The sequence below is a fragment of the Molothrus ater genome, chromosome 6 (assembly GCF_012460135.2).
Source record: "Molothrus ater isolate BHLD 08-10-18 breed brown headed cowbird chromosome 6, BPBGC_Mater_1.1, whole genome shotgun sequence".
Taxonomy (NCBI): Eukaryota; Metazoa; Chordata; class Aves; order Passeriformes; family Icteridae; genus Molothrus; species Molothrus ater.
Window position 1 is genome coordinate 19,728,975 of NC_050483.2, and position 18,325 is coordinate 19,747,299.

At 39.3% G+C, this 18,325-nt stretch overlaps 1 protein-coding gene across 1 annotated transcript in view; it reads left to right on the top strand.

Moving 5' to 3' along the window:
• Positions 1-4,791, top strand: part of IFTAP (intraflagellar transport associated protein) — a 39,226-nt gene extending 34,435 nt beyond the window's left edge. The window contains 2 exon segments of the mRNA XM_036384965.2: positions 4,154-4,272; positions 4,274-4,791. Coding sequence (XP_036240858.2) covers positions 4,154-4,272; positions 4,274-4,349 — 195 coding nt within the window. The 3' untranslated portion in view covers positions 4,350-4,791.
• The last annotated feature ends 13,534 nt before the right edge of the window (positions 4,792-18,325 follow it).

The window sequence follows — 18,325 nt, forward strand, 5'->3', positions numbered from 1 at the left end:
TTTTCATCCACTTGCTACAATCATGCATTCAAAGTGGTATTCATCTCACCTAACTTCAGTATTAAATGTAGTTTTAGTCCTCCAGTCACCAAGAGGCACAAATAAGCAACTGCAGAAAGTGATTAATCCCACTTGCTGTAGGAATTTGTTGCAAAATGTAATATATTTCCATCCACTTGGAATAGCTTGGCCTGGGCTATTTTTGGCTAATTGCCTACCTTAGTCTAGAAACCTAATTTTTGTAAGGCTGGGATTAAGAAAGAAGAAATCTGCCCTTCTATTCTCCTTTATTTGTCTGTAGTTTGAGCATTCAAAAAAGTCCTTAGCATGTCTCTCATTTTATCTTAATCTGTGGCATGGCAGCATTTATCCTCTAAAATACAACTTCCACTGAGTTCCATTGGTTAAAGTTTTACTGCTCGGCCTCAGCTGAGGTTTGTTTCTGCTACGTGCTATATGCATAAATGCAACAGGAGCACAGAAGAACTTAAAGACAGGATTGACTAAGTCAAAGAAGATGGAAGAGTTATGTCTTCTCAGAGGCCAGTAAAGACACAGAGATTGAATGACTTGTCCAGAATGATGAAGCAGAAGTGGAAAATTGGCCAAGATTCATTGACTTCTAGTCCAGTGCCCCAAGCTCAAATAAACTTTTTTTCTCCCAGGTACTCCAGGCTTATATGAGATCATAGCATATATGCCTTCCCCCCACTTCTTTTTTTTTTATTTATTGTTAGTGAACTAGTAAGTTTTCCCTTGAGCATGCAATAAAATCACTGGTGAGTGTATGTGCAAGCTTTACATAATTTGAACAAGTGAATCATAGAGTGCCATAATTACATAGAAATACAAGTTTTAGAAGGACAGAGACAAACTGTTCAGCTAAGTTTAACTCCTCACAGATTAATGAAAGAACTGAGTTGCCAATTATTAATAGACTTCTGAAAATTTCAGCTTCAAGGTATTTTATTTACAATATTACTTGGTAAAACAACCTCTAGCGAAATATTTCAGTTAATAGGAATCTTACATTCTTTCCTTCCTTTAATTTGGATATGCAGGAACTGTAAGTGAAAGTGATTTTTTTCTTCAGAGAGTAAATCACAGAAGCAATCTTAAGCAAACTGGCAGTTTTCTAATAGAGCAGGAGCCAATTCCCAGAGAGCTCTCAAAAAGATTTCAATTAGATGTTAAATTAGACACCTGAAATTCACATATTTCTCTCGGTTCCTTAGGCAAAAATAACAAGGTAATAACTTGATCAGCTCAGAGAATTCAGTGTTCTATCGTAAAATGTCTTCCTTTTGACACAGAACAAAATTGCAGTTTGCAGTTTATAAGTTTTAGATTGCTTGTCTTCATGGAAGTTTGAAGTCAATGGCTTCTTGGAAGAAGAAAAAAAGGAATCCCTAATTTGAGTATTCATTTGAGAGATGAAGCACACTGATAAATATGCAGTGTGAATAAACTTTTCAAATGTGCAATGAGTGGGTAACAGAGAAATCGTTAACAGAGTGAAGTGGGGTATGTTTTATTTTGGCATCTTATTTCAGTTAGCATTGTGGGGTCAAGTTTTGTAAACAAAAGTTTTTCCAGTATTATGCTGTGTCTGCATAAAATGTTCCTGGAAAGACATGAATGCCAAGACAAGGTCAGAGTGGATGTGTGTATACTTTCTGTGACTCTGTTGGCAGGGGAAAATAGATTTGCTTTTGTAAAATCCCTATAAAGGTTTACTGTAGTTTGAACTCTTCTTAGCTCAGTTACCTTAGATGTGTGTCATGGTTTAACCCTGGCAGACACCAAGCCCCACAGTCACTCACTTGCTCTCCACCAGCAGGACTGGGAGAGAATCACAAGGGTAAACTGAAAAACTCATGGGTTGAGATAAAGATAGTTTAATAGGGAAAGTAAAAGCCCCACACACAAGCAAAGGGGTTAATTCATTGCTTCCCACGGGTGGTGCTCAGCCACCTCCAGGAGAGCATGGCCCCACCACGTGTGACAGTCACTTGGGAAGACACAGGACATCCCTCCAACCTCCCCTTTTCTCCTTCTTCCTCCCACTTTATGCACTGATGATTCCACACACATGGGGTGTGGAATATCCCTTTGGTCAGCTGGGGTCACCTGTGCCAGCTGTGTCTCCTCCCCTGCACCCCCAGCTCCCTCACCACCATGGCAGCGTGGAAAGCAGAAAATGCCTTGGCTCTGTGTGAGCCCTGCTCAGCAATAACAAAAACATCTCTGCATTATCAACCCTGTGTTCAGCACAAATCCAAAACACAGCCCCATACCAGCCACTGTGAAGGAAATTAATTCTACTCCAGCCAAAGCCAGCACAAGGTTGTAAAAAATATTGTTACAACCAAAATAACTGAAAAATATTCATGCCTTGCATTGTATTTTAGAAGAGTGCTTTGGATTTCTGCAAATGAAAGACAGGTAGTAGAACCCTGGTTGCTGCTACCATTTGTTACACAGTTGCTGGTAATCTTACTGACAAGGAATTCTACAAGGCTCTGGTTGTGGAAAAGATGGAAATGAACGTGAATATGCTCAGGAGGTCAAGGAGTTGGCTTTATCTCTAATGGGAATGTGACTTTGTGTGCAGGCTTTGTCTCCTGTTAACATCTTCCAAGTGGGCTATTTATAAAAGTTAATGATGGTTTAGCTGAAGTAGTCTTTGGACATAAGCAAGATAATCTTTGTGTGCAGAATGAATAGTGCTTTCTAGACCAAGTCTATCTACAAAGTTTTCTCCATTTATAAATGCCCATGGTCTACTCATCTGTATCCAGGATTATTTGGCAGCTCCAGCATGTAAGCCAGATCCCTGGAAAACTGAGCAGTAGGGATGATTAATAGAATTATATAACCCCAGAAAAACTGTTTCCTGATTATTCATGCAAACTACAGTTTATTAAGAAAGGATGTAGATACTACCCAGATGCTCTCTGCCATGTCTATCAAGTACTCAGCCACCAGAGAGGAATCCAGCTACCAATTCTCTGACTTACTAGATGGCATTAACTGTGTCAATGCTTCTTCTTACCAAAATGTCACATCAAATTGTGCAGGATTTTGTCTTCTAAACTGAGCAGTGATCATAGGATGCTGAGTGTTCTGCCTGCTTTTCAGCAAGTACATGTGTATTCTTAATTTCATATACATCAGTAGTCACGGGATTCATTGAGGACTTGTCAAAAGCTTGAAAAAATAAGCATGTGTTTAAACATTTTGCTGATTTGGTGCTGAAGTACTTAAATCTTTGAAACGTATTTCTAGACAATTTATATTAACTTCTCAAGGGATAGGGAGTATTCCTACATAGTTTTAATACTGAAGATGTGTCTCCTGTGTTGCCCTGGAATTCATTTTGTGTAACTGCTTAGCATAAACCTTTTTTGTCATGACCCCCTGCAGTTTCTTATCAGCATGGAGCCTGCCATAGTTATTTGTTTTCATTGTTTTATTTTATAGGCAGAGTGTTTATTCTAAGATATTTCAACCAGAAGCAATGCAGAAATGCAATACAGTATGTCAACAAAGCACATATTGGCAAATGCAGTAAGATTCTTATGTTCATCATGCAAGAAATGCAAACTCACATATCTCTGAGATGGTGGAAAAAATTATTGGAGTATGAAAATTGATTAGGTGTCATTTTGCTCATTGCAGGCCTTTCCTTCACTGAAACTGTGTTCTGGGAAGCATGTTACATTAGTATCAGATGCATGTATGCTGCGGCTTTATGTAATACTAACCCAAATTTTGACAATATGGAATTTGTCTTTGAAATTTAACATAGCTGCATATAACATGTCCATATCCCCCCAGCCTTGCTGCTACAAGTGGCAGGAATATAATAGATGTGTGCAAGGGAGGTTTTTAGATTCCTTGCCTTGAGCAAAATTAGTTAATGATATTCATTCAGATACAGTACAGCACAAATGGGGCACATTAAATGGCTTAAATTAGGTCAAATTGAATAATTGAATTTATTCTTTTACTTAAAAAGAGCTTAATCAGCTGAGAGTGTTAGAGTCAGAAAAAATAGTTTAATTAAATATTAATTATAAGTTTATATTTTGAGCTTCCTTGTTATCACCTTCAGCAATATTATTTATGTATCTGTTTTTCCTCATTACAGCTACTGGGCGATGATGTTCAACCATTCTCCCTTGATGCAGAATTTGATTATGACAATGTGGCACTGACCCCTAAGTTCTCTGAAGCCGAGCTGAAGGCCATTACAGAGTTGTCTGAAGAGAAAAGTGGTACAAATGTCAAATCAGCACCAGCTGAAGACTGAGTCAAAGGTGTTGTGTGCAGGGCTGTTGGAATGACCTTTTCATGGGATGAATGTAGTTCCTTGTTGTACCCTTATTTAGTGTTCTTATCTGATGGCCAGTAAATGGCATCCCTGAGATTTGTCATTATTCTGTCAAGGTGCCTTGGATCCTGCACTGGCTCAGGATAGGTGTGCTGGAGTGACTTCTCCATAGGAGCAAAACAAGCTGGTGGATTTCAGAGTAACATCGTGGCTACTTGTGCTTATATCTGGTACTGATTTGGTTCCTGAGTAGTACAAAGCTGGTCCTAAAGCTGCCTTTTACCTCGTTCTTTCAGTAATGCAATTAAGAGCTTTTTAACAGCTGACAAATCAGTCTATAAACTCTTTAAATGTATAGAGATATATGAGTGAATAAATCTGGGAATATTTTTTTTTTCTCTGTCTTTTGAGTTACTTCAGTTCTGCAAAAAATAAATATTCCTGTTTCCAACAAACTTTTTGTGTTGATCAAAATTGATGTGATACAACTCCTAAAATTAAAACAGTAACTGCTCAAACCCCCCCCCCCCCCCCGCCACCTTCCACACAGAGGAAAAAATAGCAATCTCATCCATTAAAGGAACTGGCATTGAAAGACTGTCAGATTTTAGGTTTTTTTGCAGGAGATGATTCCAAATAACAGCTTATAGCTTACACTCTGCATCACTGAAATACAGCCAGCTGGAGTTGTGTAAAAGTCAGCTATATGGGTGGGAGAGAGAGAGTGCACCTCTGACACAAGGTAGTATGTACTCCTTCTCTGAAGAGTTCAGAATCCTTTGTTTTCAGTAACTGTAGAAGCTTTGCCGTTGAGGTTTGGTTTAACATCACAATGCTGCATTGTATTTTTGGTCGTTTTCTGGTATAACTGCAGTCACTAAACCTTGCTGACCAACAGTTTGTCATTGACCTCTCTCTGCTATTTCTGAAGTGGGTGATTAGCATGATAAATGCTAATTTATCTGCCTGAGCAGACTGACAGAGCACCAAACCATAGATTTGTGTAAAGGCTGTGGATGAATTTTCTGTGGCCGGTTGGCTGCTTCATTGTCAGTAATTTATAAAAGCAAAGAAAGGTCTTCTGATGTTCCAAAGGAGATTTTCTGGATTAGTGCTTTTGTAAACCATAATCATGCTCCACTGAAATCTGAGTAGCATAGGTTTTGAGGAATGGTATTTACCTTGATTAGGGGATATAATTTAAGAGTGAGATTCCAAAAAAAAAAACCAACCAAAAATAAACCACCAGAAAAGAAAGAGCTCTCACAGAAGATATTTAAGGAGATTGATACAAAATTACAAGTATGTCCTATAGAAAAACTGGCTTGTACAGGACCTTGCTTTTAGAAGGTAATGAGAATTTTTTTAACACCCACACTCAAAAAAATGCCTGTGCTGTAGTTAAAATGTTTTTTAAAATGTAATTGGCTGTGTAGCAGATTCTGCTAGGTTTTCTGAAACTTTTTTAAATGTGAATTTATTTTAATTCAATAAACTGTTTTGTTGGACCCAAGGTATTTTAAATTAAATGGTTTAGATCTAACTGGAGTTTTCCACTGAAACCTTAAAGTTAAACATTTCTGAACAGATCTGATTATTAATTCATCTTCTTCTGAAGGGTACAGACAATGTGTATAAATCAGAAGGATAAGAAGTAAGTTCTGGAAGAGCTCCATAACAAATCTGGGAGAAAAAAACGGAGAAGTGCTGCATAGTGATAGCAAGGTCAGCCTTCGAAAGCCTCAACAGAAAAATAAGGGCGACAACCTCATTAACATATGTATGTACAGGAAAGATAAAGTAAGGAGCCTTCTGTCTGAGAGACCTCTCTGTACAGGGTTTGCTATCCTGCAGACAGAGAATCAGCCATAAAGGTGAACGTTTGTGGCTTTGTGGAATGGTGAATTAGGTGCTTCTTGTGTGTGGGTTTTTAGAAAGGCATGAGTCACACAAACTAGAGATCAGTCCTGTGGGAATCCTATTGCCTGTAGAGTTGATGAGAAAACTTGTCGAGGGGTTTATAATATTCTTCAGGCCACATCAGCTCTGGAATCTCTTAAGTGCCTTTTCTGTTCATTTCATTATCAATTTTTCACTGCACATTAGGGATACATCCAGCCATTCAGTTCCTTCTCTCATAAGCAGATGATTCTTACCAAATGTTCAGGGTGCCTACTATGCTCCATAAGTGTCATTCAGTATAGTCATTATATGGTTTCCTTTGATATAAAGAAACACTTTGCTGCAGAATACCCAACAAAATTGGAACTCTTTAGTGGCATTCATCTTACACAGAGAAATGGGAATAATTCACTTACATTTACACTACTCATGAGTTAGATTTTTACTCTTTGTTAACAGGCATGAATATCACAGTGAAGATTAGGCAATATAGGCTCCATTTTCTGTACATGACATTTTATTGGCCTGCCCCTGTGGTTGTTTTTGGCTTGTACCTTTCATTTGATTACCTTTCACAGAGGAGGCATATTTTCCTCTTAGCCATTACTAGGTTGTCATTTTTAAGAACATACTTTATGTGCATGTTAAATTTTATACTTGCTCATGGAGTTAGTTACCTGGAATTGTTTTAGTGTTTGTGAGGTGGTTTGAAGTCTGAATAATATATATCTTTTCCTCTTGGTAGCTTGTATTCTGTTTAATATTTAATATTTTCAGCAGGGGTTGGCAGGGGACGTTAATCTTTTCTATTTATGGCCTTTTCTAAACATTTTTCCTGTTTTCCCAAAGAATTAAAGGTAAAACTCTCACATGGAGCAGGAAATTTGGAGGGCTACTTGGGATTGACTTAGGGGCTGCTGCCGTAGGGAACAGCTTTCTCCCTACCACACTGACAACGATTTTGAACTGAAAAATCTCTGACATTGAGTGAACCCATGGGAGGTGAAGGCTGTGTGATGCATCTCCCCAGTCCCTTTGTATTAATGATTTCATTGATGTCTAAAGTGCAGCAGAGATGTGCATCCTTATCAATCAGTGAGCTTATCTGTGTGGAACTTGTACTTGCCTTTGGTGTTGCCAGAAGGATGCTGAGTGTTTCTCTCCACAGTCTTGATGGATCCTCAGTTATGGGGAGGGACTATTTGTTTTAGGAACTCTTTGAGTTTTATGAGGAGTAAAATAGTTCTTCCACTGGGGATGGAAACTGAAGGGTTGTTTTCCTTGGCTGGCTGAGGTGAAAGCTTGGATATTGCTAATGTTCAGGGTTAATGTTCACTTCTCATGACTGTGAAGGGAACAGTAATTATTTGTTGAGATAATGGTTGTGGAAGAATGAGATGAAGACTGAAGAAATGAAAAGATATGCAGGCGAATCTGACTCAGACAGTTATGGGTATATTTCTATTAATGCCCAGAGGTATCCTAGTATACACTTGTGTACACACAATGCCACTGAAGGAAAATAATTTTGGTATGGAGAGTACCCACCAGATAATTCAGAACCTTATGAAGAAGATGGCATGGGAACAAATCCTTGCACTTATGGAAAAGACTGATCCTCTGGCCTTCATTTTCTGCTGCTATAAACTGGCAGAACTCCACTGAGGGCATTTGTATTCATACAGAGCAGACAGGAGTCTGGTATTTACAGTCTTAGCTGAAAGATTATGGAGCCAAATCAATTCCTGATTTAACTTCACTGAATATATAGTTATGTATATGACCCATTATCATTATGGGAAAAGATTTAAATGAAGAGCCAATGCAAATGAAATGTAAAAAACATATCTTGTAACTGTTCAAATACTACACAGGTGCTTTTGAAGTTTCTATAGTTGTGTGTGCTTAGAACATTGCTTTTTGTTTTAACAAAAAGATCACATATATTTTCAAGTCCTGTGCAAATCATGAAACTTGTTTACACACCTAACTACTAAAGATTCTGATCTCCATTAACGTGATTTTTTTCCCCCCTCTCTATATTGACAAGGATTGGAAGTGGACTTTGCCTTATCTTGGAATTGCTTTTAAAATATCTGATGTCCTTTGTGAAAACATACACTTTCATATAAAGGTAGACTCTTGAGTTAGTGATGCTACTCTAAATGCAGAAGTAAAAATAGGACCAAATTCCTGGTTGCTCAGCAACTTCATTTACATCATAGTGTGGGTAAACACACATTTGGTGCAAAAGTGTCTGCTTGGATAGCAGGCTGGTTTATATCCTGTTGTCCTCTACCTTGAACTTTCCTTAGGAGTCTCAGCAGTATCTCGGTCCCAGCAGGGTCTGAGTGTTCACAGCCCTGCAAGGAGACTGCGAGACAGGTCAGTCACACCGACTGAAGCAGCTGAAGCACAGCCTTGTGCTGGGGCTCCCTGCACGCTCCGGAACACTTTACCAAGCGTGGCTGTTCTCCCCTGCTCAGTGGAGATTTGTGTTACTGCAGCAGTGGATGTGCTGCTCCACAGGACAAGGCTTGGCTCAGGGATTCCTTGGGCTCTGTTCCCTTTCTGGGCCGTGCTGAGCAGGCAGCTCGCTGCCCTCCACGCCCGGCTGCAGCTCAGCCCCTGCCTTTCCGAACACCCGAGCGGGACGGAGCCCCTGCTCAGGGTTCTGCTGGCCTCAGGAAGGGGCTCCTTGCCCGCAGAGCCAGCGCTGCTGGCAGCCCAGGGCATTCCCACCGTGCGGCGCTTTCTTGTGGCAGCTGTCAGTTGGCACAGCTGGGCCCGAGGGCCACATCTGTCCCGGGCTCCCCTGGCTGGGAGCCGGCTGCCTCTGCCCATCCCGAGCACACGCAGCGCTCCCAGGTGCTCCATGCTTGCACATCCCTGGGGAAAACAAGGCAGACAGTTTTCTCTACCAGGGTGCTAAGTTGTAGAACATCTCAAAAGACGGGGAGTTCGGTGAGTTTGTGATTGCTGGTGGCACCTTGTGTTTTGCTGGCATGATACTGTGAGCCAGTGTTGCAGGTGTATGGGCTGTGAATTACCGCAAATTAGACTGAAAATGGTTTTAGTGCTTGTCTGTGACAAGTTTCTAAGAAGAACAGCAAGTGCTAAAAGGTACTGTCATTTTTATAGACAAGCTGCTTTATTTGCAATTGCAGTGCCCCACAGTTAAAATGAAAATCAATTTTAATGCCTTATGAAAATGCAGAAATATTTGTCTCATTTACAGCACTTCCAAAAAGGACAGATAATAAAATTCCCCTGATTTATGATCTATAATTTTAGGTACTCCGTGGTATCTTGTTCAGTACATCTCTCCATATAAACATTCCAAAAGAATGAGGAAAGATAGATCTGAACAACATTCCTGAATCTAACTTCACACTGAATTTCAGATTGTAGAAACTATATTCAAAGCTCTCTTTGATCTGAATATTCCCAGACTTTGGGGAAATAGATGCTTAACTTTAAAAATCACTAATCAAACATTTCTCTAGCAACCACATAGTACTGATCAGGACTAAAAAACCCAAAGCAGTAAGAGACCTGCCTATATAAAAAGAACCAATGAAATGTGAAAATTGGCATAATGCACTCTGTATGAAGAGAGTGGATGAAAGGACTCTAAAGATAGTAGAATTAAATGAAGAATGTTATTTTTCTGGAGAGTGAACCATACTAAAATATTCTGTTGACTTCATGCAATTCTTGAAAGCCTTTGAATGCCCAACTGAAAAATTAGTGTAAACATTTTGTAATTCATGTGGATATACAAGTTATCTCTTGAGCCATTAAAATGAGATTAAAATTTGTGTGAGATTCTTCAGTATATTTTGTGGCAGTGCTGGCACCATAAATTAAGGCTTTAGCCTCATTCTATCATATGTTACAACAAAGTTTGTTCTTCTGTGGCTGTTGTGGTTGAGGATTCTTGTGGCAGTTTCTGAAGAGCAGGTGTGCACTTGTAGCAAGTAAGCTGTTTTCTTGAATCCATCTGCTTTTATGTCCAGGTGTATCAAAACTTGAAAGGTGCAATATGATGTGCCTATTTCTTAGAAAGAAGCAAGTGTCATTTACAATCTTGCTTATGCTCCTCAGAATAACTTAGCAAGAGGAAAAATTCTACTGATTACCGAAAGTCTCGATTCTGCCATTTAGATTTGCTGCAGATTGTACATTTGGTGTTTGAGAGAGAAATGCTGGAGTGCATTTTTCATCCTCTTTTCCTTATATTTGATTTTGTCTTTCCTATGTCAGTTTTGCTACTAGCTTTCCAGAAGCTGACACTACATTAATCCTATGAGCGACTTTCCTGCTGGATAAAATTTTAAAGTAAAAAAGATGGAAGGCTGGTGTGTGGGCCAGGAAACATCAAAACATAGTTAGCATTTCTTGCTCATGCTTAGAATTTGCAAAGCTGTCAAAACAATCAGGAAAATACAAATAATGGTCAGCCTACTTATTGAATGAAAATTTAATTCAAATTGCCTTTGTTTAAATCAGCTGCTTACACTTTGTCTCCTCTGCTCACCAAGGATTCTGTTAACTAACATATTTAAAAATCCAGACTGCCAAAAATACTGACAGCTTTCAATAGCTGAACAACATTTCCCACAACAAAATTGTGATCCGTTTAAGGCTCTTTGCTTTGGGTTGTCACACATTGCCTGAATCCCATGTATTTATTCCCCATTCATGAACATTAGTGATGTAAACTGTACAAACCCCCAATGGCCCAGTGGATATCCTTCTGCTGACAGCAGGGAGAAGAGATGTAGTGGGAAGAGGGGTTGGATGAGCAGCCAAACGTTGCTTGTGCTCCGAATGCGATGCTTGGTGTTTTGCTTTTGATTCTTTTGCAATGTGTGTGTGAGAAGCTTGGTTGTCAAAAGCCATCTGAATAACACCCTCCCCACTGCACCCCCAAGCCCCCTGGTAGGAAGGTGCTGGCAAGCAGGCTAACCAAATTCAGCTGGCTATTGTTTCAAGAGAAATAGGGTTGCATACATTACAGAGTGTGTTTTACAAGGTGCTGCCAACTGATACCATTTCCCAACTGACAGGATTGGGCTCTGCTCACAAGTGTGCTAATGAGTGTTTATTTGGCATTGCTTGTAATCCCATACTTCCCAAAATTTAATTTTTGAAATGTATATTTTTTTGATACTTTTGACTCACTGCTCAAGAGTCAACAGATCAAGGACATCCTTCAAAGATAATACTAAAAAATCATGACTTTGAGTGTTCTGAAGCAGTGAAATTAAGAATGAAATAAAATTAAGTAATGTTAAATTTAGGAAAAACATCATGCTGAAATTCATATTCACTAGACTCTGCAAGTACCACAAAGAGAAGTTTCTGGAGATGTTTTGCTAAGGTCAATTAAAAGATGTCTGGAAATAAACATTGGAGAATATGCTATAGGGATACAGTGGTGCATCAGACAGGAGCTGGATTTCAGTAATATTTTTCCTCTAAGATTAAGATACATGAGAATGAATGGTTGATGTTTGAAGAATTTTGCTCGTTAAGGGTGTTTTGTCTTGAGTTCCAATTCCTGTAATGGAAAAAGGATGGTTCAGTTTAGTGAAGCAGGTTCAGTCTGTTTGTTTTAGTTTGGGAGCATCTCTATCAACTCTTGATTTGTACACAGGCTGGCAGCCCATTTGTGGAGCATCACTGCCAGCATTTGCAAAAATGAGCAATGATATATTATTTAAATATTCTGCTTTTTTTGAACAGTCTCACTGCATTACAATTGCACAGTAAGATAGGAGATGGTCTTTTTATTTATGTTCTTAAAAAGGTAACTTAGATTAGAATTTGGAAATGGAATGCTGGATCACAACCCCGTCAGGGCTTTGTGAAAACCTGTGTCTACATGTAATCTTTGGTTCATGACTGCATGGCTCAACCTTGAGCTCTTTGCTGAAGTAAATGACATCACATTTGATCTTACTTTGGAATAAGTGAAGTTTTTTTGTTTTTTTTTTCCAGAATTCAAAATGTCTGTCAGATCTATATTTGCAGGGCATTCTTCTTTTACTGTTTTCTCTCCTTGCCTTTATTGGCATCAGCTGCTACTATACAGCAATGAGTATATAGGGTACAGAGAACCAGCCATGGCATTGCTACATTTTTCAGTAGGAAAAGGGAATCTTCTCCATATTGAGAGCTAAAGAAGCTATTGAAACCCTTTGGCTGACCATCTGTAAATTTGAATAGATGCATATTGGGCTAAGCTGGTATTTTTGTGAAGCATTTGTTCTGCCCAATCAGGGAGGTGCTGCTGGTTGAAATAATTCAGAGCAAAATTCAGGTCCGTCAGCTTGAAAATTGTCTTTTGGCCATTACCAATTCCTCTTGGTACTCCCATTCCACTCTAGCTCTATCAGAATCAACACAGCAAACACATGGACACTCCCTGTCTTTTTCAGTTGGGCTCTTGTGTAATGCTGCCAATTCTCTGGGAGCTGCAGCTTACCAAGACACTCCCCAGAGGAGCATGGAGTTTTTATTTATTTTCTGTTTCAAAAAGCTTCCACATAATCCTGCCTCACCCTGCCCTCCCTGAAGGAATGACTGGGGGAAAATACCAACATCTGGATTGATTACTACTTGTTGGTGTAACAGTGTTCAATTTTGCTTTTAAGTTCACCTTCCCCAGCCTTTCCTTTTCAGATAGAATTTTTCCTCTGGTGCCAAGTACTGAGGAAACAAAAATGTGTGTTTCTTCAAACCACCCCTCTATTATTAAGATTCAGAAGGATGTTTGCTGATGTATTCAGCGGGAGAGGAAACTGATTGCTACCTCACAGTAAAGTTTCTCTGTTATAAATGTTAATTGTTTTAAGCACTCTGGAGTTTTCTGTGACCTCTAGGCAATTTTTTTTTTAAAAATGATTGTTGATACAATGTCTCAGAAGAAGGGGAGAAAAGGAGTACTTTGCTGGCCTAGTTTCAGGTAAGCTCTAAAAGTTCAAGTCGACCAATTACATGTAAAAGAGCAACAACTTTTGTAAAGCTTCATTTGAATCTCAAAGGGGAAAAATTATAGAAAATCAATTAAATTTCCACATGAAAAAATAGCTCATATTGCAAAGCTTTCCTTGCATAGTTTTCTGATTATGTTTGGAAGAAAATTGCCTTGATTATACCTTTGACAGGAAGGAAAGTCTTTTAATTAATTTAATACATGCTATAGCAGTACTAAATTGTATCATGTAACAATTAAGTGGGTCTACACTGATATTTTTTCCCTGTTGAAAATGGATATTGCTCACTTAGTGAGTCATGCTCTTGCTGGGTTGACGCAATTATCCGTTCATTGCAGAGCATGTGACTAAAAAGTTATTAGGCCCTTTTATACAGGAGAGAGGCTGAATGGAGTAAACAAAAATCCATTTCAGTGAAGAGTCAGTGAAAGTTCAGAGCCTGTACCCGCACTGGAAGCTGTACCCAAACCCTCAAGCCCTAAGACAGCTCCTACTTTGGGAATGCTTCAGATGTATTTTCTGTCTTATTTTCTGTCAATTTGTCTTCTCTGAAATGAGGAGTGGAAATGATTGTCTGTTAGCCATGTACTGACATGATCCTCAAAATCATGTGCAGCTAAGAACAATTGATAGCAAATTTCTAGTAGCATCTAGAGTGGTTGCTGCACTAGCTGCTTCTGCAACCAATTTTTTGCCTCAAGCTGCAAAAAATTACATTTGTTGTGTTTGCTGAGAATAGGATTTTTAAGTGACAATTTTATTTAAATGTTCTAAATATGACACGAAACAACAAACATGATTTTTTTTTTTTTTTGCAAATCATGCATGTTCTTGTAATGATGTTACATTATATTGTTGAAAGAAAATAACATTAGGAACCTTTTTGATATGTCTGTTTGATATTGGACGTGTTCTTGTCTTGCTGGACTAGTACAGCTGGGTCATATCACTTTCCCTGATGGATCTTGTCTGCTGGAAATGTATTTGCCTGCATCCTGCTTTTCATGCTGAGGTGGGCTAGGTCTTTTCTGGTGAGGTGTAGAATGAAATATCCAAGAGCTGAGTAATAAATGAAAGACTCCATCACCAGAGACTGTCCCATTAACTCTTAACTGTCTAAACTCAGGTAAAATATTATCACAGATTTTTATAATGTCTCAAGGCCATAAACAATGAAAAATAAAAAGCTGCACAAAAGAGGAACAGTACTGTCATTGCATACTCTCTGATCTTTCTGTGTTCTTAGAGAAGGGCCAGCTGAACAGGATTTGTTTACAAAAGGAAGCTAGTAACTCTGGTTATGGAAAGACTTGAGACAGGATATGAAGATTTCCAGCAGCAATGTGAAGGAAAATCTCTACTAGAAATTAATTTCAGAGGTGCAAAATTGTGGCTGTGGGCACTGTACCACAGGACTGGTAAGTTCTGATTTAGAATGTTCTTCATTATTTGGAGATTAGAAGTCTTAGATTTCATAATTAACATTTTGGATTGTGACAGAATTGGGCTGGAAAACAATATTAAGTAAGGAGTGCTGTCAGAGGCACTTTCTAGTCTTGTGTACCAATAAAAATATTTAGTGTTGACCAGAATGGCAAAGCCAGGAACCGCTATGGCTGCATGACATGCCTGGCATTAGGTAGCGAGGTGCAATTTGTGCCAGTTAATTCAGTAAAAATTCACTTCTTTGAGGATACATTTCAAATTTGCTTGTGGCTCACTGAGGATGTCCTCAGGGTCTCCTCAGGGTGAAAGGGCCAGCTCAGTACCTGCCCCTTCCTGGTTGCAGCAGGTTTGCTGCCCATGCTCTGGAGCAGCTGGGGACTGTGGCTTCAGTGACCTTGAACGTGGTGGTCAAACTTAATTGACTGTGTGTAGTCAGTAAATGTATCCACACTGCTGATACAATCACATATTGGCCTTTTCCAACTGTGGCACGAATAGTTCAATGTACGTCCACCTCCCCATCAACTGAGATTATGAAACAAAAAAAATCTTGTTTCTTCTTTGTTATTTAAATTTGCCTTTCCTACCATCAAAGACACTATACATTTATGTGCTTCTCCAGTTCTCCCAAGTGAAAAATACCAAAAACATAGCATGCCTTCACTCTACTGTAGCTTGATTGCACTAAGATTCTATGTTTAATGTTAAGCCTTTTTCATCAAGAGGAAAAAAATACATTCTAGCAAAGATTCAGGCAAAGATTGTTTGTGAATTCTATTAGTGCTGAGGTCAGCATCACACTTACTCAAGACTTAGTCCCTCTGAAAAAGAACAAGGTTGTGTCAAAGGTGATTGAAAATGTCAGTGATCCTGGAAGGCAATCATGTGTGGCTAATCATTCCCAGTGTAACTAGAATGTGATTTTCATTGGATTACTCTAGGAAAGATGCTGCTTGGCAGTTTCAGCAAAAATGTTAAAGAACTATGGTATTTTTAGAAAAAAACACTCCTTCCTGATCTATTTCAGTTCTTGAATTTTCCACTTAAGCCTGGGATCATTAATTCCTAATGCAATTCGTGTGCCCCACGAGAACAGCCGACCAAAAGGAGACTCCCAGGTGTGCTGCCTGCTGGCTGACTCTGTAAAGAGACTGGTGGGTGATGGGCAATGCTACAGACAGTTTCCTAGTGCCTAAGCCCACAGAAAACAAAAATTTTTGTTAAGGAGAAATTACTTACCCTTAATTTTTTATTTTTTATTTTTTTACTTTTTCTCTAACTCGGAAAGGAGGGTAACTGTATTGACTCCATAAAACCAGTTCTTGGTGCAGAGCACATGGTGGCAATGTTGCACTGCTCCTGAGCAGCTCTCATGTGGCACTTACACAACCCATATTCATTTACTGTGTAATAAATAGATAGATGCAGTAGAGTGCTGCTTTACCCAGGGAATATCATACTCATACATGGTAGCACTGATTGTGTTTTCTGGTAAAATAAAGAGTAAGGTATAGGAAAAATAGTTTTTCTTCCTTTCTTTTTACCACTTCTGTATTATTGGCATGCATCCTAGGCACAGAGATACAGTTTAAGTTTTGCAGAAATGATGTAGCTGGTATTGGAAAAAGATACGACAATTTAGTTTTGTTCCATAAACCAAGTACACCTGCCTTAGAGGAGCACTTAGGAAAATAAAACCCTCTGCCCATCAGGCACGCAGAGAAATTGGAAACTGAAGGTTTCTCACTTTCAAAAGAAGGCTTCACTATTCAAACAAGCTAGTCTTGAACTCTCTCTTTCAAAAACGTCTCTAGCCTAAATATAAGATTTCCTAAATGTCTTCAAAGAATAGGAAGGAAAGTTTTCCTTAGCTGGAGAAATTCCAGGCACATGTGAGTTCCTGGGTTCAGTGGCCGTGGATGGCTCTCAGCACAAACCCTTGAGAGCCTGTGTGGTTTGGCTGAACTCTTCAGTGATCACTGCAGCAGAGCAGCCAAGGATTCATGTACCTCTGGCTTTCTTCTCTGTTCAGCCTGACAGGAGTGCCCTTCAGAGGCAGACGGAGTAGGAGAGTACTTGCATTACAAAGGCAACAATGCTGAGTATTTCAGGTCCCTGGGGCTGTTGTCTTTCACATTTGTCCTGCTTTTGGTGAGCTGCTGCAGCTCTAGCAACTCAGTTCCCAAGCCACAGTCTTCCCTGGTGTTCCTCTGCTTTTAATGATCTCTGTGCCCTGGCAGACAAATCTTTCACTGTGCCTGTCATGGCTAATCTGATTTCCATCCCACCAACACAAGATGAATCAGTTTTTTTCTCCTGTTGTTTCGACTTTTTAGATGTAGACATGGTATCAGCCATGGCCTGGTTATTCTAATTCTCCTTAAAGGGTCTGGATTCAACTCTAGATCTTAATGGCAGCAGCAATGAAGTCAGCAGGTATCCCCAGACTGTTTCCACACTGCTTTCTTGCTCTCTGAGTGGGAGAGGCCAAGAGGAAAAACAAAGCAGGATGCCAAGATGCCTTCTTATAGAGCAAGAAGGAAAATACAGATTATTTCAGCTGACAAGCAACATTGTGCTTTGTTCCCTTCTCCTAATTCTATCAGGCACAACCATAAACTAAAATTTAAAAAGCAAATGTTAAAGTGTGGGAGCAAGCACTCCAAGTAAGCCATGTTCAACCAACTGCTTAGATTCAATTCTTGGGAGACAAGAGCATTCAAACTCGTTGGTATAGGTTGATTTTTGTGAGGAACACATATTCACAAAGACCTTCAAAACCAAAAGATTAGGAATAAAACAAGTATTTGTATCATGTTGCTGTTAAGGTTACTGTAAATAAAAAAACCCTAAACCACTGAAAATATGTTGAAGTAATTGATGCAGCAATAGCAGAGAAATGAATGGTGCATTTTTTCAGTGTCTAAGACCTTTTTTAGGTGTATGTTTCCAGGATGAAGATCAAGAGTCGTACTGTTCAGTGTCTTCTTATTTATTCATAAGAGGGATAGCTTAACTGGTAGTGGAAAAATTAGAGTGGAAATTGGCCAACAACTACTAATCAGGATTTTGGTGTGTCTTACTTCTCCCTGCATCCAAAACCTGAGTTGGAGTCCTTCAGAAATGTATTAAGGGAGGAAACTTAAGTGCCATACAATTATTTTTCAACTGTGTAACATAGCCTGTATGTTCTGATCATTATTTCTACTGTCAATATTTCTTAGAAAGAGAAATAAATAAGAAAAAATAGCCATGGTAATGAATTTTCTCAAAATGTGTTGTCCTTGAGTGATTCAGCTGGAACTGTAAAGGTCCCACTTCAACCTGTGCACACAAACCAGACCTGCTGCCTGTGCCACTGACTCCCTGGGCCAGACTGACACAGTTGCTAATCTTTCAATCCTATCACCCACCCTCTTTGTGTTGCTGGTGAAGATTCTTGTGACTCGCCATGCTCCCTGCCTCAGAAATGCTGTGATAGCTCCCATACCCAGTGCTTATATTATTTAATTTCTCCCTATTCAGCCTCTGCCAGGTCCCCACTTGCCAACACCTGTCAATAGTGTGTTAGGGTTGTACTACTTTGTGTGATTTTCTGTGCTCTTTGCTTTACAGCCCACACTGCTGGAGATTAACA